Below are 20,501 nucleotides of genomic sequence, written 5' to 3' on the forward strand. Positions count from 1 at the left end.
GTACAGTAGCACGATCAGCTCACTGCAGCCTCCACCTCCCGGGTTCAAGGGATTCTTTTGCCTAAGCCTCTTGAGTAGCTGGGACTACAGGTGTGCACCACACACGCATCTGATTTTCATATTTTTAGTAGAGATGGGGTTTTACCATTTGGCCAGGCTGGTCTTGAACTCCTGGCCTCAAACGATCCACCCACCTCAGCCTCCCAAGGTGTTGGGATTACAGGAATAAGCTACCGTGCCTGGCCAGCATTCATTCTTTTAAAAAACCAGACTCCATTTTTAATGGAAATAGATTACTAGCTGGCTGGAGAGAGAGGTTATTAATAAAAACAATGTTATATGCTGGTGTAGTTTTCTTTTTCCTTTTCTTGCAAATATGTTTAAAATCGTACATCAGGAATATAAACCATTTCAACTTTCTTTGACAATTTGACTCAACTGGAACAAATAGGGTTGAGAATGATCCAGAGAAAAGTAAAACAAATTGGCTATTTATGGAGCCAATTACTAATATAAATGGAAATGCTTTTAGAACATGCTCTTTCCAGAAATTTCCCAGACTGACTGAAATAGAGCAGAATAAAAATAGAAAATTACTTTAGAAGGTCATTTGCACATTAGATGCTACCATTTGTTAGTTGATTTAAGTTTGTGAAGTTCCTAAGTCAAGTACTTGGCAGATTCAAACTGATACGGAAGGGGAGAAATGTAAGGGAAAGTTGGAGCGTGTAAGAAAGTCCAAAAAAAAGTGATGAGATATGCTTTTAAGTTGGCCTCAATTCAAAATGTGTTTTTGAATTTGCAAACCACAGGGCCTCCTCCAAGGCCTCAATTCTCATAATTTGTGTACCAATAAAGTGAAAGGCATTTATAAACAAAAATCTAAAAGAAAAATATAGGTTGTATATGCTTTTAGGGTGGATGTATTTAATGGAAGGAGAAGAACATAGGAAGGAGATAAGAGACCAGCCACAAAACATAATTTTCCAAGGAAGTTGTAAGTTTGTCCAGATTACCCTGCTGAAAATGGCCACCTGGATAAGTGTGCCCCAATAATTCAATCACTGTAAGTGCATTCATTTCGCTCAATTAATCCTTATACCAGTGGTTCTCACAGTGTGGCTCGTGGACGAGCAGCAGGAGCATCATAAAACACAAGAAATGGAAATCTGCACCCAACTCCCAAGACTCTCTGAGTCAGAAAATCTTTGTTTTAACACATTCTCTGGGTGACCTGATGCATGCTAAGATTCGACCTCTCGGCTTACCCACAAGGTGACAAGTTTTTAGTTGTAGGTATCTAAGAAGAAAAAATGGCCCATTTTTCTTCTATCCAGGTGTACATGGATGTTTGGCCTCATTCCTGAGGCACAGGATGTCAAAAGGATAGGGAAGTGGAGTTTGAGTATAAGTTTGTTCTGGGCCACGATGGCATACAAATGGGAGGCAAGTGTGCTGGGCTCAGGATAAAGGCTGTGTGCCCCTGCAAATTCGAGGAGATGGCAGAGAGGATGCTAGGATTCATTTGCGTAACAAACCAGGGAGCCTTATGAGAAGGAAGTCACTCTAAGAAAGGAGATCCTTGGTGTGCACAAGTTTGACTCAAGAAAAGTAGATGAGTGGGAGAAAGTGGTGGTTTTGAAATACGTCTACAGATTCGTTGGTACTCCTTCCTTCAAGTGGTGAAGCTTAATTCTCTCCTTGAGTGTGGCCTGGACTTAGTGACTTGGCTCTAGTGGTAGTATGTCACTTCTAGGAGTACGTCATCAAAAGGTATGGAGGCATTTTCCTTTATATTGCTCTTGGATCACTTGCTCTTGAGGAAGCCACTTGACATGTCCTGAAGATGCTCGTGAAGCCCTATGGAGAAGTCTAGGTTTCTGAAATCTTCCAGCCTCAGCTAGCTCTTCAGGTAACTGCAGAGACTGAGCTCATTGCATCCTCCTGCAGCCTGACTCATATTGCCTGTCACCACCCTCTGCTGCCTCTCCCACCCACACTTGCATTGGAGCCCTCAGTTTCAGTCTGTATTACATTTTAACATGCTTTTTAAAGAGCACTTTGTAAGAGGTTTGGGATTTTTTGTGGGACAAATGGTAAAAATCAAGTGAGATGTAAGTTTGTATTCAACGGGGTAACTCAATTAGGAGAGTGCTTTGACTTGACCCTTGTATTGTGGCAAAAGTTGGAAGATCTGAATTTTTGGTGCTTTGAAGAAGTGTTAGGGATATAAGATACCAAAGAGACAAGAAATAATAAGTACTGCTAACTAGTTTATTGAAGGTTTGGGGCTCTTAAAAGGGCTCTATCACATCTCCCTTTCCCAGATTTGGGGTTATAGTTTAAGCAGGAATCATAGCTTTCGCTGTTAGTTTCAGCTATTAACCAGATATCTCATTTTCAAGCTTTAGAAAGTCCAGTCTTGTCTATATCAAAACTTCTCATTCAATTCAAATAGCAAGGGAGGTCTCTACCTAAAGGGAGGTACTGGCCGTCTCTATGTGTCTCATACTAGGTAGCCTACAACCTGATCTGTTTCCTGTGGCTGGCACAGTGATGCCCCCCACCAGCACAGGGGTAGGGAAGATGTCCTAATGCATCTGCTCCATAGAGGGCTTCTTTCTCCTTAGGGTAGGGCTGGGCTAAAGGGAGCCATGAGCACTCCTCCCTCTTCCCCTCTCTTCCCCAGGGCTCCATCAGCAAGTTGCCATGTGTATTCACGAGGCCAAACATTCCCATATGTAGGCTAAGGGGGAAACTTTCCACATGACCATTCCTTTGATTCTCACAAACCCAGGAACCCCAGTTTGCAAATGAGGAAGCAAAAACTCAGACAGGTTTAACAACTTGCCCATGATCATATAGCCGGGAAATAAATGGACTTAAATTCAGGTCCTTCTGACCCCAGAGATGTGTACTTTCTTCCACAGCCAAAACCAATTAAGCTGGGTGTTACAGGCTGAAATGTGTCTTCAAATTCATATGTTGAAGCCCTAACCTCTAGTACTTCAGATATGACTGTATCTGGAGATTGGGTCTTTAAGAAGTGGTGGGGATAGGCCAGGTGCAGTGGCTCACTCCTGTAATCCCAGCACTTTGGGAGGTCGAGGCAAGCAGATCGTGAGGTCAGGAGTTCGAGACCAGCCTGACCAATATAGTGAAACCCTGTCTCTGCTAAAAATACAAAGAAAATTCGCCAGGAGTGGTGGCGTGTGCCTGTAATCCCAGCTACTCAGGAGGCTGAGGCAGGAGAATCACTTGAACCTGGGAGGTGGAGGTTGCAGTGAGCCGAGATAACGCCACTGCACTCCAGCCTGGGCGACAGAATGAGACTGCGTCTCAAAAAAAAAAAAGAAGTGATTAGGATAAAATGAGGTAATGAGAGTGGGCCCCAATCCAATCCAATTGGTGTCCTTATAAGAGGAGGCAATTTGGACACATGAGACACCAGGGGTGTGTACACAGAGGTAAGACCACGTGAGGACACAGCAAGAATGTGACCATCTGCCAGTCAAGGAGAGAAGTCAGAGAAGAAACCAACTCTGTCTGCATGTTGATCTTGGACTTCTGGCCCCCTGAACTGTGAAAAATAAATTTCTGTCGTTTAAGCCACCCAGCAGGGGGTACTTTTTATTTTGGCAGCCCTAGCAAACTAATACACTTGGCTAATGCATTTTCCAGACAATGTGTGGAGAATCACAGGCTGTCATTGAGGTTATGTCATCATGTCAGCATCTTCCCATCTGAAGACTTTTTTTTTCAAGGATCAATGACCTGGCACTTCCTGAAGCCAGAGCTGAGGAGAGCTGGTTCTTTTGTCCCAGGCTAGGTGGCATCCCTGATATGGGAGATGTCTGGCATATCGTGGAGAGAGACTGGAGGAGGCAGGTGGGCATCAAGGCACTCACTCCGCTGCCAGCTCAAACAGAGGGCCCTGGAACCTCACATTTCTGGGCCAGACTTGTGCAAGGTGCCTTCCATGTGTCATGCCATTTAAAGCAAAGGCCCGTGGGGCTGCAAACCCATGGTTCTCTTGGCAAGAGGCACATCTGTTCTGAGACTTTATAAAGGGAAGCTTGATCCAGGCTGAATTACTTTTTTTTTTTTTTTTTTTGAGACGTAGTCTCGCTCTGTCACCCAGACTGGAGTACAATGGATCGCTGCTTGCTGCAACCTCCGCCTCCCAGGCTCAAGCAATTCTCCTGCCTTAGCCTCCCTAGTAGCTGGGATTACAGGCGCCCATCACCATGCCCAGCTAATTTCTGTATTTTTAGTAGAGATGGGATTTCACCATGTTAGCCAGGAGGTTTCAAACACCTGATCTCAAATGATCTGCCTGCCTCCGCCTCCCAAAGTGCTGGGATTATAGGCATGAGCCACCACGTTTGGCCTGAATTACTTTTAAGGTTCTAGATATATGCAGTGTAGTTTGTCTATCTTGCATGCATCATGCAAATCAACTCATTAATTAATTCAACATTATTGAATGCCTACTGTGAATCAGATTTGGCACCTGGAGGAATAAAGAGATAAAGCAGCAAGGGCCTTGTGCTCAAGAATTAATAATCTACTTAGAGAAATAAATCACATGCCTAAATAGTTATGGCTATCGACCAAACATTTGTGTCCTCCCCAAATTCATATGTTGAAACTTAATCCCCAAGTGATGGTATTAGGAGATAGTACCTTTGGGACGTGATTAAGTCATGAGTTTAGAGCCTTTATGAATGGGATGAGTGCCTTTAAAAAAGAAGTCTCAGAGAGACCCCTTGTCCCTTCTGCCATGTTGAGGACACAGTGAGAAGACTGCCATCTATGAACCAGGAAATGAGCTCTCTGCAGACACCAAATCTGCCACCACCTTGATCCTGGACTTCCCAGAGCTGTGATAAATAAATCTCTGTTGTTTATAAGCCACCCAGGAAAATATATTCTGTTATAGCATCCCAAACAAACCAAGACAATTACATTGCAAGGTTGAAAGAACCGACTAGAGCTTCATTTACATTTACACGTATACATACACACAAACCTCAGTATTCATATTTTGGAATAGTTTAGATCACTCTTGCCACATGACAAGGCATTCTATAAGGTTTTTTGTTTGTTTTTTTGAGACGAAGTCTCACTCTGTTGCCCAGTCTGGAGTACAGTGGCATGATCTCAGTTCACTGCAAATTCCGCCTCCCAGGTTCAAGCGATTCTCCGGCCTTAGCCTCCCAAGTAGCTGGGATTACAGGCACGTGCCACCACACCCGGCTAATTTTTATATTATTGTTAGAGACGGGATTTCACCATGTTGGCCAGGCTGGTCTTGAACTCTTGATCTCAGGTGATTCGCCCACGTTTGCCTCCCAACATGCTGGGATTACAGTCGTGAGCCACCATGCCTGGCCTTTATAAGGTATTTTACATGCTGTATGTCTAATCTATACTGTTGAAGAGGAGACTCCTTTCCCCACATTTCTACCCAGGCTACTGCCATCTAAATCCATGCTCCCATGCCCTACAAGAAAAAAAGGAGTTATCAATTTGATCAGAACCAAGGATACTCTTTGGGTCATTTTACTCATGGGTGGGTGTCACCCTACCGTAATTATCAGCACCGTGGCACGGGCTACCTTTGTCCCATGTTTATGGTCAGGAGGCCTTCTAGCAGCTGCTTACTCAGATCTGGACTCTGTGTGCCACCTGTCTCCTTCCTATCCCTGGAGGGGAGGCAGACAGGAGCCCAAAGAGGAGCTGGCCGTCTTAGATTCCATGGGGAGGAAGCAGGTAATTCTTTGTGGTCTCCAGGCTTAACCCACATTCCCCAACTTTAGCAGAACCTGTTTGGTTGTTACCACAATTATTAAGGTGACCTCCCATTTCCATTGGGCTGCTAAGGCTTACCTGGAGCTTCCCTAGTTAGGGGTCCTGAAGGAAGGAGGGAGGAGGACTGAGTCCTGAGATCTGGATAGTCGTTGTCCAAGGAGCCTCAGCAGTAATCTCTGACACTATCGAAACCCCAGAAGGATTTTTCAGAGGAACTCTGAAGAGTTTCCTAGCTATTGAGTGGCAGAGCCAGGAATCAAACCAGGTACTGTCCGCTTTAAACCATTTTGCTCTTGCCCTTAAGCACACTGCCCTACGAGTGCCAAGGAAGAAAAGCAGAGCATGAACTAGGGAAGTTCCCAGAGGGAACACATTCCTCCTGGCAAAGGCTTTTTGAGGGGGAAACATTTAAATTTGGGAGTTGGGAGGATTTGGACATGAAGGGATGGGGCAGGAGACTTTCCAGGTGGAGGAAGTGCAGGGATTTTGGAATAGCATGTCAGGCCAGGCAAAACACAGGGCAAGCTGTCCTTGCTGGCAATTCCCAGCAGGAGCAGGAGCTGGAGTGCAATGAGCCCAAATAAAATGTTCCCCCACTGTCCAGCCATCCAAATTTGGAAGTGGCCTTCTGCTATGCTGAGCCACCAGAATCTGCCAGCAGTCTATCATCCCAGCATAGCTCATTCTATTTCTCTTCAAGGGCTCCCAGCCAAGAGGCCCTGCCACTGGCCCCCAAAGGGACATGATCACGCCCACACTGTGCCCTGGGATGGGGCAGTTCACTCACCTGCCTCCCCATTTCCCTACTGTGTCTGGTCCTGGAGCTGGGTAGTGAGGTGTAAAGAATACAGGCTTTGAGGTATGTGGGCTGGCTTTGCGTTCTAGCTGTGTGACCTTGAGCAGATTACCTAAGCTACCTTTGTCAACCTCTATCCATAGAGATAGTAATACCTACCTCATAGAGTTAGCTCAAAAGCCTAGAGGCTTTCAAGAAATCACATCTGTAGGAACATCATAGGTATTTAATGATTGGTGGTTGTAGTTGGCATTTTCATCCCTGAAGGTCAGAAATGACTATTCCATGAATTCTTCCCAGAGAAGTACAATTAAAATTGATCTTTCTTTTTTTTTTTTTTTTTTTTTTTTGAGACGGAGTCTCGCTCTGTCGCCCGGGCTGGAGTGCAGTGGCCAGATCTCAGCTCACTGCAAGCTCCGCCTCCCGGGTTTACGCCATTCTTCTGCCTCAGCCTCCCGAGTATCTGGGACTACAGGCGCCCACCACCTCGCCCGGCTAGTTTTTTGTATTTTTTAGTAGAGACGGGGTTTCACCATGTTAGCCAGGATGGTCTCGATCTCCTGACCTCGTGATCCGCCCGTCTCCGCCTCCCAAAGTGCTGGGATTACAGGCTTGAGCCACCGCGCCTGGCCAAAATTCATCTCTTAACCTTCCTCATCGACTCTGGCACTCCTCCTTCCAAATTGCTGTAACTCAGATGGCAGTGAAGCCTCCCAGATCACCAATGACCCCAGTGACCCCATAGCTCTGATCACACTAAGTCCCCTCCAGGTTTCCACAGCGTCTCGGGAAAGACTTTTCTCCCCGTCCCATCCCTACTTTGTCCTACACTAGCCTAGAAGCCAAGCCTGGCACCTGCACCTGTGTCTGTGAGAAGGCCGTTCACTGCAAGCCCTTTCTGTGTTCTGGTAACTTTAATAAAGGCCTGGAGGCTGGGGAGAAGGAGGCATCAGGTTGGGGTGAGTGTGACGTGGAAAACAATAGAGGTGCAGAGAGTTGGGAGGGGATGGAGCCAGAGTTCAGAGAAGGAAAACACACACCACCTCTCAAGGAAAAGTAGCAACATTCCGTCAGAAGAAGACAGTGGAGGATGGGGTATTTGGTGGCGCTGCAGACTTTGGAAAATACAATCTGCTACATTACCTTAAATATCTATCCAATCTCATAATTACTCACCACCTCCATTGTCACTTCTTGGAAAACCAACCATCATCTCCACCTTCAGTGTCCTCCTATTAGGTCTCCTACTTCCCCCTCCAATCTACTGTGGTGAAGCCAGAGGTGATCCTGTTACAGCACAAATCAGAGCTGCCACTATCCTGTTCAAAACCCTCCACTGACTTCCATCTTAAAACAAAGTCCAAACTCCATGCATGGTCTGCAAATGCCACATGACCTGGCCCCAGTGGCTTCTTGGATCCTATTTCCTTCACTCTCCCTCTTGCTTACTCTGCTCCAGCCACATAACTCCATTCTGCTCCTCCTGGAAAAACCAAGCTTGTTGGTGCCTTAGGATGTTTGCACCTGATGCCTTAGAGTGCTTTCCTCCTAGATAATTTGCATGGCTCATTTTCTCAGGTCTCTGCTCCGATGTCACCTCCTCAGGGAGGCTCTCCCTGATCAATTATTTCCCTCCATTATTCTGCGTTACACTAAACACCAGTGTGCTTCTGTCTTGAGACCTCCTCAGAATGTAACTTCCCAAGGGCGAGGACTTTTGTACATTCTGTGCATGCTGAGTCTCCAACTTGTAGATCTTGGCCTGTGTTGTGATAGGAACACAGTAAATATTTATTGAATGAAAAAATAATGGGCCAGGCACGGTAGCTCACACCTGTAATCCCAGCACTTTGGGAGGCCAAGGCAGGTGGATCACATGAGGCCAGGAGTTCAACACCAGCCTAGCCAACATGGTGAAACCCCGGCTCTACTAAATACACAAAAAAATTTGCCGGGTGTGGTGGTGCACATTTGTAATCCCAGCTACTCGGGAGGTGAGGCACGAGAATCGCTTGAACATGAGAGGCGGAGGTTGCGTTGAGTCAAGATAGTGTCACTGCACTCCAGCCTGGGTGGCAGAGTGAGACTCTGTCTCCAAAAATAGATAGATAGATAAATAAATAAATAAATAAATAACAGGAAAAAAAGAAAAATAATGAATGAATGAATTCTCTGACCTCTCTCTTACCTTCCTGAATCATTGCTTTTCTGTTTCTGTTTTCTCCAGTTTAACCTTGTTCATACTTCCTGAGGACACTCTTGTGGTTTTAAGACATCACAGTTACATTTGGTAACTCTTTATATAATGAAACAGATCACCACATAATCCATGATAACTGGGTGGAAAATGTTTAATCTCTCTTGCGCTTAAAAAAAAAAAAAAGTCACCCGTTCCTCATATCTTGCGTATGTTTACATTTGGCCTTGGAGATAACCCTTTCCCTGTGGCTGAGTATTTTTAAAGCACTTTAAGGCCTTAAGTGGATTAAATCCAGAACATACTGAGACCTCAAGTTTATGCGACTTGTACTACAACCTGCAGGATGGGAAGAACCTCCTTGTCAAAGGGATTGTAAAGCTTCACTGGAACAGCGTGGGTGCCTATGGGTGTTCTGGTCCATCTCTGAGGAGATTATTTCCTCTGTAGCCAGCCTCAGCTAGTAGGTGACTGCAATACTCCCAGCAGTGCCTGATAATTGCACACATTGGCTAAGATCTCTCTTCTCATAACTGGGATGCAGGATGCATAATTATATGCAATAAGAGCAGTTCCCTTTCTTACCCTTTACTTCTCAGTCTTGGTCAGCATTAGCCTATTGTTGTTAAAGGTTTTGCCAGACACAGCCACATGCCCTCGATCTCCACCTTTAGCTGGGCAGAGACAAGATCCAAGCTTTGAAAATGGCTTTGGGCTAAATGAAGTTGTTCGTTGGGCCTTCCTCCCCACCCCATCCAATGTCCTCAAATTGCAAGAGGAACCATCTCTCCAGGAAGCAAGGTGGTTGGGTGGGGGAGTGGGACTGAGGAAGGAGCCGGTGATGGGCTGAGGTGTTGGGGGAGGTGATGGGATTGTGGGTGGTAATATTATTTCGATAAGTATATAAAAATAAAAATTTGCAATTAACTTGTGTTAAGTACAAATAGTATACTAGGAATATGCATTTGAACTGGCTAGAAGAGTTTGTAGTGAATGTCACCTAAGATTGCCAGGGTTCACCTTAGGGGAAATCTGGGGCAAGCTCCACCTGACAGAGTGAGGCAGATTTGTTTTGCCTTTTGGTGGCTTACTAAATATTATGAGCTTATATATTCCTATGATTATTGAAATAAATAACAGTAGGATTTATTTGTTCAGGATTCAGGATGTTTTTCCTTCCTGCGGGCTTTAGTTCAAGAACCATCAATCCTCAGGTTGTCATAAAGCATTTTGGGGTCTCCTCGGAAGTCCCTGACCTTCCCTGACTTCCTGTCTCCCTACCAAGAATGTGGTTTTGCATCCTCAGAGTTGAGTGATTCTTGGACTCAACAGCCTTTCTGAGTCTGGTTTCAGGTAAAGACAAGGTTGATTGGTGCTCCATGGAAAACATGTCTAGCCCTAAAGGCTAGAGCACTGGTGACATCTGATTCGATGTGTCATTCAGCAGCCTGCATGGCTCATATCTAGTCTTGCTAGTCATTGTTCCAGCCAGCCAATGACCTGAACCTCTGCTGCTGTCCCCAGAACTTCACATAAGTCTTCGTTTTCTCATTTGTAAAATGGGAATTATAATTCTAGTCTTGCTGCCTCACTTATGAGTATCAAATGAAAAAAAGATAAGGATTTTATACAAAATAAAGCCCTGTATAAAAAGTATTTATCATACCAGTAACGTGTTTAGTGTACAACATGCAGATAAAAGTGGGGAGCTAAATAATAAGACTTAAATAAAAATGAGTTTGAGGGTCAAATATGTTTGGGGTAAAAGCAAAGTCAATGCATTTCTTTACTGTAGGACTTCTCAGTGTTTTTGATATACCAATATATGTTGTAAGTTTCCAACAGTGACACAAAGCAGGCAGGGTTTCCTAATGTCCATGAACTACTCTGCTTTTCAAAAACCGCACATCTCAGAATGAGCACACCTCCCAGCATAGTATGAAAAACACTGTATTGGATAAGATTACTGTCACTAGTGTTGTGATTGCACTCCAGATGGCTCAAGGCCAGCCTACTATCTCTGCCCTGAAAGTGAGGAAAACCAAGATCCTGGCCCTGGAGATGTAACTATGGGCGAGATGCCTGGATAAGTCTGATGGATCTTATCAGACTCGTTAGCTCTTCTGGCCCTCTGATGAAGCTATGCTTTGCATTTCCAGGTCCCATCAGTTCTGGCTTTGATTTAAGCCCGAGTTGCCAGGGAACAGTGAGCTGTGAGGAGGGGCTTTCCTGGGGCTTCTCAGTTGCCCAGGCTTGCCTGGCTATGACCTCTGCATAACTGAAGTATCATCCATTCTGGGCCAGAGAGACCAGGCTCAGAGCTCTGTTCCTCTGCCAGGATCAATCAATAACTCTGTCTGCTCTTCACAACACGTCTGCGAAAGACTTGTTGGACCTTGGGCATGCAGGATTGGCGCCTTTTTCCTTTCTGCTGTTTTTTTTACTCCCAAGGCTGCCATAACTTGATTTTGTAAAAATAGAATTTTGTTTTTAATTACAAATTAAATAAAGCTCATTGTAAAAAATTTTAATATAGATATGTATAAGCTTGAAAAGGGAATTCTCCTTTTATCTTCCCTTATCCCATATACTGTGGGATGTACATCATTCTAGATCTTTCTCTATGTACATACAAAAACTGATAAACAGATTTGCTTGTTGGTTCAGAAATTTGGTCAGATATACTGCCACTTTCCTATTTCACTCGACAATGTTCCACTGGCAGTCTTCCATTTCAGCGCACATATGTGACATTTTTCTTATTTTTTAAAGTCAAGTTTACTGATGGAAAATGTACATATAATAAAACTCACCCTTTTTGAGAGTGTGGTTTGATGAATTTTGACAAAATATACAACCACTCTAATCAACATAAAGAATATTTTCATCACCGCTAGTTCTCTTGGACCCCCTTCTCTTCTCACAACTCTAACCCTTGGCACCATGGATCTGTTCTCCAGCTCCATAGTTTTGCCTTTTCCAGAATGTCCTACTAATGGAATTATACAGTATGTAGCCTGTTGTGTCTGGCATCCTTCACTTAGCATAATGCACTTGAGATTCTTCCAGGTTACTTAGTTTATTCCATTTTATTGCTGAGTAGTTTTGCATTGTTTGTACACATGCAGTTTGTTTATCCATTCACTGGTTGATGGCCATTTGGGTTGTTTCTAGTTTTAGCTATTACCAATGAAGTGGTTATGAACTTTCATGTACAGTCTTTCTGTGGACATGTGTTTCATTTCTCTTGGATAAATACTGAAGAGTAGAATTGTTGGATGTATAATAAGTGTATATTTGACTTTTTAAGAAAGTGACTTTTTTTTTCCAAAGTGGTTATACCATTTTGCATTCCCACTAGCAATGTTTGAGAATTCCAGTTGCTCCATATCCTCACCAACACTTGGTATTGTCAGTCTTTTAAATTTTAGCTATTCTAGTAGGTGTGTAGTGATATCTTACTGTGGTCTTAATTTGCATTTCCCTAATGACTAAAGATGTTGGGAATCTTTACAAATGTTTGTCATTAATGTATCTTCTTTGGTGAAATATATATTTGCATCTTTCTCCTTCCTTCCTTCCTTCCTTCCTTCCTTTCTTCCTTCATTCCCTCCCTCCCTTTTTTGAGACAGGGTCTCACTCTGTTGCCCAGGCTGGAGTGGCACAGTAATGGCTCACCGCAGCCTTCACCTCCTGGGCTCAGGTGATCCCTCATCTTCAGCCTCCCAGGTAGCTAGGACTACAGGTGTGCACCACCACACTCAGCTATTTTTGTTTGTTTGTTTGTTTGTTTTTCATAGATATGGGGTTTTGCCATATTGTCCAGACTGTGTCCATTTCTTTATTTCATTTCTTTTTTTTTTGAAACAGAGTCTCACTCAGTCACCCAGGGTAGAGGGCTGTGGTGGGATCCCAGCTCACTGCAACCTCTGCTTCCCACATTCAAGTGATTCTTGTGCCTCAGCTTCCTGAGTACTTAGGATTACTGATGTGTGCCACCACACCCAGCTAATTTTTGTATTTTGTGTTGAGATGGGGTTTCACCATGTTGGCCAGGCTGGTCTCAAACTCCTGACCTCAAGTGATCCACCCACCTTGGCTTCCCAAGGTGCTGAGATTACAGGTGTGAGCCATGTCTGGCCTGCCATTTCTTTTAATTGAGTTTTTTATCTTATTATTATTGAGCTGTGAAAGTTTTAATATATTCTAGCTACAAATCATTTATCATGTATGTGTTTGGCAAATATTATGTCCTAGTTTATGGCTTGGCTTTCTAATTTAGTATTATATTTTGAAGCGCAGAAGCATTAAAGTTTTTATAAAGTCCAATTTAACCTTTTTAAAATCAAGGTTTGTATCTGCATCTTATTTAAGAAATCTCTGCCTAACCTAGGGTCATTAAGATTTTCTCCTGTTTTCTCCAGAAGTTTAATATTTTAGCATTTACAATGAGGTCTATGGTCTATTTTTAAATAATTTTTATGCATGGGGCAAGGTAAGGGTTAGGCTTTGTTTTTTGTTTGTTTGTTTTGCATATGGGAGTCAGATTTTCCCAGCACCATTTGTTGCAAAGACTTCCTTATTCTTTCTAGTCACTGCATAACATTTTGAATGGATGTCCCATGATTTATTCCACCAATGTTTAGTTAATGGACAGTTAGGCTGTTTCCAACTTGAGGCAACAATGCACATCCTTGCACCTAAACCACTGTGCAGTTGAATGAGTATTTCTGAGAACTTCTGGGTCAGATGGCATGTGCATTTTAAGTTTGATGGGGCCAACAGATTGTTTTCCAGTATACACCAGGTCTGCCTACAAGGTCTGAGAGGGAAGACTCTGACTTTGAATGGCTTTATTGGTGTGAGCTTTTCTCAAATCTCAAATAATTTCCTTTTGGACAAATCTAATAGTCTATGTTATTAGATTCTGGAAGCATCAGAGCCCTTCCAGGAGATTTGAAGAAAGATGATAATTTCTGTCTTGGTCAGTTAGGGTAATCTTATAAGAAATAGGCTCATAAAATATAAGATACCTGAGGAAATGGAAATTTACTAAAAATTGTTTAATAAGTATTGAGGCCTTATAAATAACTCTGTGATGGGGCCTCCCCAAAGGGTAGAGGCTCCTGTAGTAACTTTAGATCAGCAGTGACTCATTCTCCAGTGACTTGAATTATAAATTTAGCCTTTCTGTCTGCAGATCCTAACTCAGGGTGGCCGTCCATAGTCCCTCTCATGCTCTCACCGTACTCACCAAAGCCCTCCCTTGTACCAGGCCCAGGTCAGCCAGCTGTATGTGCAGAGGCTCCAAGGGGTGCTAGGGAAATGCAAGTTGTGCAGGAAGCTGGAGCATAAAGTTATGCTACTTTTGTACATTCTTCTCTTTTCATTCTATCCAGTGGTGTGATTTGATCAAAGTAACTTACATTGTTGAGGATCTGTTAGGTGACAAGGACTGTCCTGGGGGCCTTGAGAGTACACAGAGCTGTGCGATAGTCTCCTATCTTAAGGGATGTTAATGCCAGCTAAATAGCAACACAAGGTGGTGTTCAAAAACAATAGCAGCAGGTGTCACCGGTAGGACATATGGACAGAATTCGTTCCAAGAGTATGGTCAGTGGTGAACTCTTTGTGCTAAGAGAAGGAGGAAGTCATACTGGCTTTGCAGAGGAGGAATCTGAGCTAGATAGTGAAAGTTCATATTCTGACACCAAGTTACTCAAGAGATACCTTCCTCCCAGGTAGATTGTACCTTCTCCAAGCCACCAGAAGCTGGCTGCTGGGGCTCCAAGAGTTAACAAGAGTGAGCCTGAGAATGTCATGATTGGGTTTGGCCAACAGTCACAGCTTCTGGTAAAAATTTTGGGAGTAGCTAAATGGGGGTACCCTCTCTTTAATCTGTCCTATAAATTTTGAATGTAGTTCAAGTATATTTTTCATGCTTTCAAAAGCTTTCCTTATCAATTATCTGTCAGTTGGCTATTGCTGCATAACAAGTCATCTTAAAAGTTGTTGGTTTCAAACAATAGCTGTTTTAGCTCATGACTTTGTAATCTGGGTTGGACAGTTCGTTAGAGGGTCTCACTTGGGGTCACTCCTGTGGCTGGCATCATCTGAAGGACAGGGCTAGATGTTCCAAAATGGCCTCACTCACCTGTCGATGCTGCATCTGGGATAGTCAGAACAGCTGGAGGCTGGCTGCTTCCCCCTCCATGTGGCCTCTTCAATAGTCCAGACTTTTTAAAGTGGCAGCTGATTTTCAAGAAAAGGCAAAAAGCAGGAGCTACCTGTCCTTTTAAGGCCTAGGCTGGGACGTGGCACAGTGTTCCTTTAGCCACATTCTATTGGTCAAAGTAAGTCACAGAGCCACCTCAGATTTAAGGGAGGGGAACCAGCCCTGCTTTTTGCTGGGAAGAGAGGCATGCACATACTGGGATGGGAGGATTTTTGGAGGCCATCTTTGCACCCAGGCTACCATGGCTCCCTGGGTCTCCTTTGTGCTGTCTCTATATGCAAGTTCTAATCCATGTAGGATTCATCCCCGTGACCTCACTTAACTTTCCAACAAACCTGTAAAGGGAACATTGTCTCCATTTTATGGATGAGAAAACTGAGGCTTAGAGAGGTGAGCTTGTCCACTGCCACTCAGAGCTGACAGTCAAGCCCAAATGTGGTGGTACAGCTGTAAAGTATCGCTTTATACCATGCCCTGACCCAACTCCACCTTCCCCACAATGAGCACGGGGGCAGGATGCCCACCCCAGCGTCCAGTAGCTACCAGACTGTTTCTGAGTTAACTCCTATGAGGCATGTAATATGTAAATTAAAGCAAAATGAACAGCTCTGTGAATTATTGTTTTGTTTTAGTAATCTAATCATCTCTATAACAGGCGTTTATAAACTCATAAAAGGTATTAAGAGTGTGATAATTTTTATTTGAAGAATTTTGTCTAGCCAAAGATTAAGCTAATGATGTTATTTTTCTGAATATAGTTTGATAAAAATCATTCACTTTTCTACCCTTTTACTGTTTTCTTTTATTTTGCCTTGCATTGAATCAAAAGGTTGCAGCTTTTGGAGAGAGAAACCTTTTTTCACAGAGACAGCGGTTTGAAAATATAAACTACTTCCTTCCTCCTTTTTATTGGATGATTAAAGAAAAAAATTAAACGTCAACTTTACATTTGTTACACAGCGGGTAAAAATGTCCCAGGCTGACGGCGGAGGGGCTTTTCTTCATGAAATTGGGTTTGAATCAGGAGAGTGGTTTCTGCCCAGTTCCAAGCAATTAGATGGTGGCGCATAACCAATTAGGAATCTCTCTGCCCTTGAGGACAGCCTCCAGTGAACACCTGAGACTTGGCTGCCTTCTCATCACCTCTTCACTAGCCACTTACCTCAGTCTCCAAAACAGAAAATTTTGACATCTCAATTTTAATGTGGGCATTTGATATGGTGCTTGAGATAAATATAACTCTATGTAGTATGGAGACAGTTTAATGGGAAATGGTTGGCATTCTTTCTTGGTAAAGGCATGGGGGACAGGAGAGGTGGGGGAGGGAGAGAAAGGAAGGGGGTGGGTAAGGAGGAGGGAGAGAGAGAGAGAAAGAGGGAAAGACACACACACACACACACACACACACACACAGCAGTGAGGAAGAGCAAAGCAGAGATAAGCAAGGCTCCGCAGCAGCCTCCTTTCTAACGTGACACTCGCCAGACCCTGGCCAGCATGGTTGTCCTGAATCCAATGACTTTGGGAATTTATCTCCAGCTTTTCTTCCTCTCTATCGTGTCTCAGCCGACTTTCATCAACAGCGTCCTCCCAATCTCAGCAGGTAAACGATGGCCACAACTTTCCTCTCTTCCATCTGTCAGGGGATGGGGGAGGAAGGAAGATTGTTTTGCAATGTGTCCTGATGTTTTTGCCATTCAACTCCCGGTGGAGGGAGGTTGGAAGGGAGACGGCTGCCCCAGCAGCTTCCTGACACCCGAGCTTGTCGCGGAAGCCCTTTCTGTCCTTGTTCCAACCGGCTCCTACCTGGCTGCTCAAAGCAGAGACGCTTTGAAAAATGGTTTCTGCCTCCCCTACTTCTCCCCATTTGCTGCATGATTTCATCTTGGTCAGGAATTTGGGAGAGCTTCAAAGCGACAGAGGAGTGCAAGCGATAGAGAAGTGAGTCTCAGATGTTTCTATAAATACATCTCTGACCTCTTCGAAGGGGGCTTGCCTCACAGGGGCTGTTGTGGAGTAAACAAACCTCTTTCCAGACCCAGGCAGCATCCATGGCCACAATAGTCCCTCGAAGGGAAAATGCAGGTGGCAGGGGACAGTGGGGTTGGGGGTGGGCAGCGGGGGGCAGTTGCAGCCTCAGGACTAGGTTTTCCCTTTCTTCAGCCCTGTCTTCCTGGGTGCGACTTCCCTTCAGCCTCAGACAAGGCAGCTGGAGGTCCTGAGAGAAGCGAGCTTTCCAGGGAGAAGTGGAGGGGGTTCCACAGAGACAGCCAGGTCTGGAGCGGAGTGTGTCTCCCGGGCATGAGGCTGGGAGATTTGGGGAAGGGGCTGTTCTGCCAGCCTGCAACCTTTTCTGAGGTCACTAGGCTGTTGCCCTTGTCCTGTCTGGCCCAGAGCAGGGGAAGTATTGGATTACTAGGATGGCCTATTTAAACCTTTCTGAGGAAACTCAGATGTTTCCGGAGGCTTGAAGGAGGCAGGCAGACCCTCACAGCCCCCCTCAGTTCACCGCAGTGACTCCTGACTCTCCCCGGCAAAGTTGTAGTTATGCCCTCCAACATGAGTCTCACAAATACTTCAACTGAGATAGAAATTTCACGTCACTGCCTTTGCTGGAAACACAGGGAGGGCCAGAAATGCCAGGCTCTCGGAGAGGGCACATCTCTGAATCCAGCTCCCAACTGCTGTCCATTGATAAAAACAGCTCATCAGCAAGTTGTGTAGCCAATGTCTGTGGGCCGTGAGGGAGTGACTCAGAGACTGGTGTGGGGCTAATTATAAAAGTGTGAGAAACAGAAGGAGGCGGGGGCGGATTTGTGGAGAATTCAGGAGGGTAGGCAGGAAAGGTGGCGTGGTGGTGTCACTGTGGGTGTGTGCCCACATACCCCTGCAAATTCAAGTTAAGAGCATCAAGCCTCTTCTAGGAGTGAGTAGTCATTATTCCCCAGTTGAAGGGAGAAGCTTGAGAGTTAATTTGGCCTAATTTGGTGGTTCTTATCATGTTTGGGTCATAGATTCCTTTGATAATCTGCTGAAGGTTAGGACTTAAGGAAACTCAGTTTTCTGGTTCCAGCCCTGCCTCTGATGAGCTCCCTGACTTCTGAGAGACAGTGGCCTTACACTATAAGCACCATGTGGGCAGGGCATGTGCCTCTCTTGTACTTTACTGTTTTCCCAGGGTCAAAACAGTGCCTGGCACATAATAATCAATAAATATTTGATGAATGAATAAATAAAAGCGTCTCATCTACAAACTGGGGTTTACCATCATTTTGCATTACTTAATGTAAATAGCACCAGAGTGGTTAAGGAGTTCAGAAAACTAGAGAGAAAAGAACCTCTGGTTTTCTTTTGAATTCTTTGTCTTGGAGAGCGCCCTGGCACAGCATAGATATCTCTTACGTAAGGTTTTTGCAGACTGTACCAATCCGGGCAACAGCAGAATAAAGAAGCAACTCAGATGGTTCAGATAAAAAGATTTGAATGAAGAGATCACTTTGAGAGGTGTGGGTGGGGTTAAGGGAACCAACAAGGAACGCTGAGGCACCTAGAAATTAGCAACTGCAATACGCCTTTACCACCCTGTGCTTGAAGAGGCAAGAGGGGAAAACAGGAAAAGGGATCCCAGGGAGATTTGGAGCTTTGGAGGAGAGGCCATCAAGCAGGAGCATTGGTCATGGAGGGACCTAAAGCAGGGAGAAAGTGAAGGAGAAATACACCATCTTCTCTCTCCTCCCATCCAAGCACCTATTGGCAGCGCCTCTCATTGGCCATCCCAACTTGAAGGCAGAGGGCAGAGCATGGAGGTCAGAGACCGGAACACTGAGGGCAGAGAGCCAAGGGGAGGGTTGGGATGGAGAACAACCAGTGTGCACATCCACAGACACTTCTGGCTGGGAATGTGGTCACTAGACATTTGGTAAAACAATGGAATAGACCTAGGGGGAATCACTAAAGTAACCAGCTCAGTATCACAAAGATATGTTTTCTCTGGTGGTCACTTGGCTTTGTCCCCCTAATTTAGTCACCATGGCTTTATGAAAGCACAGTTCAGAAATAAACTCAAGCTTAAAAACAATGGAAACTGTTCCTTGAAAAGACAACTTTAATCCTTTGAAAATACTTTCCAGCAGTTTGATGTAAAATATTCTATATTCAGAAGCTTATAGACTCGTATTCTTCTGTAGATAGGCTGTGTATACACAGAAAATAAGGGCAACCAGGAAAATCTTTTCATTGTATGCATATGACTTAGTGAGTGCCTACTGTGTGCCTGGCACTCTAATGTGTGCTTCAGGGGACACAGAGACAAGTAGGATGTGGCTTCTGCTCTGGGGGATTCCATGATCACCTGCTTTTGAAACACAGGTGGCATGTGGTAAATGCCCCAGAAAGGGGCTGCGATGGAGGAAGAGCTGTCACGGGCCTGTAGGCCAGTACTTACCATCATAGATAATCCACTCCTTCACTGTCTTCAGGAAAGACTATTCCAGCAGTGCCATGCACAGCACCAGCTATCTGGATCTGAGGTTCATTACCTGGCAACCTCCGCCGCTGGGTCCCAGAGGAGAACCAGGAATGGAGCAAGAAATGTCAGAGGCCAGAACTGATAATAGAAATGCCAGCGCTAAAGCACATAATGTTTGATACACACAAAAGTATTTCAGGCCTTTACTCCACGCCTATTAACTCTTACTTTGGACACTACTCTAATAGACATAGATAGTACGTGACTGGAAAGGTGGTGAATTCCATGTAGCATATTAAATTGGGGAGGGAGGAGTTGCTGCTGAAGATAGACACAATGACAGATGATAGGAATGATTACAAGAAAAACAATAGAGAATTAGGAAATGGGTCTGAGATTTCAAAAAGAATAGTAGGTCAGACGTGGTGGCTCACGCCTGTAATCCCAGCACTTTGGGAGGCCGAGGTGGGTGGATCATATGAGGTCAGGAGTTTGAGACCAGCCTGACCAACATGGAGAAACCCCATCTCTACTAAAAATACAAATTTAGCCAGGCGTAGTGGCGCATGCCTGTAATCCCAGCTACTCAGGCAGGAGAATTGCTTGAACCTGGGAGGCAGAGGTCACAGTGAGCTGAGATCGCGCCACTGCACTCCAGCCTGGACAACAAGAGCAAAACTTCTTTTCAAAAAACGAACAAACAAACAAACAAAAAACAGTAGATTAGAACTAACTCTAGAGACTCTGCTCTATCTGTAACTCCTGAAGGCATCATTGACTATAGCACATTAACTGGTTTTCATTATGATGAGCATGAATGGTCCGGTGATGACTGGATTGTGCCTACTTTATCTTGCTTAAGAAGGTAGATAAATGCCATTTATATATTAGAATGATTTCTATTGACATGGCAATTATTAAAAATGCCCAAAGCCCCACGTTTGGTGTATTGCCTTAACCATTGGTGGGTAACAAACCACCGTGACACTTG

The 20,501-nt window shown here is 44.5% G+C and overlaps 1 protein-coding gene across 1 annotated transcript in view; it reads left to right on the forward strand.

Moving 5' to 3' along the window:
* Positions 1-16,539: 16,539 nt before the first annotated feature.
* COLQ (collagen like tail subunit of asymmetric acetylcholinesterase) overlaps positions 16,540-20,501 on the forward strand; it is a 71,031-nt gene continuing 67,069 nt past the window's right edge. The window contains exon 1 of the mRNA XM_023207385.1: positions 16,540-16,645. Coding sequence (XP_023063153.1) covers positions 16,540-16,645 — 106 coding nt within the window. The remainder of the gene's footprint in view (positions 16,646-20,501) is intronic.

This window comes from Piliocolobus tephrosceles, chromosome 2, assembly GCF_002776525.5.
Source record: "Piliocolobus tephrosceles isolate RC106 chromosome 2, ASM277652v3, whole genome shotgun sequence".
Taxonomy (NCBI): Eukaryota; Metazoa; Chordata; class Mammalia; order Primates; family Cercopithecidae; genus Piliocolobus; species Piliocolobus tephrosceles.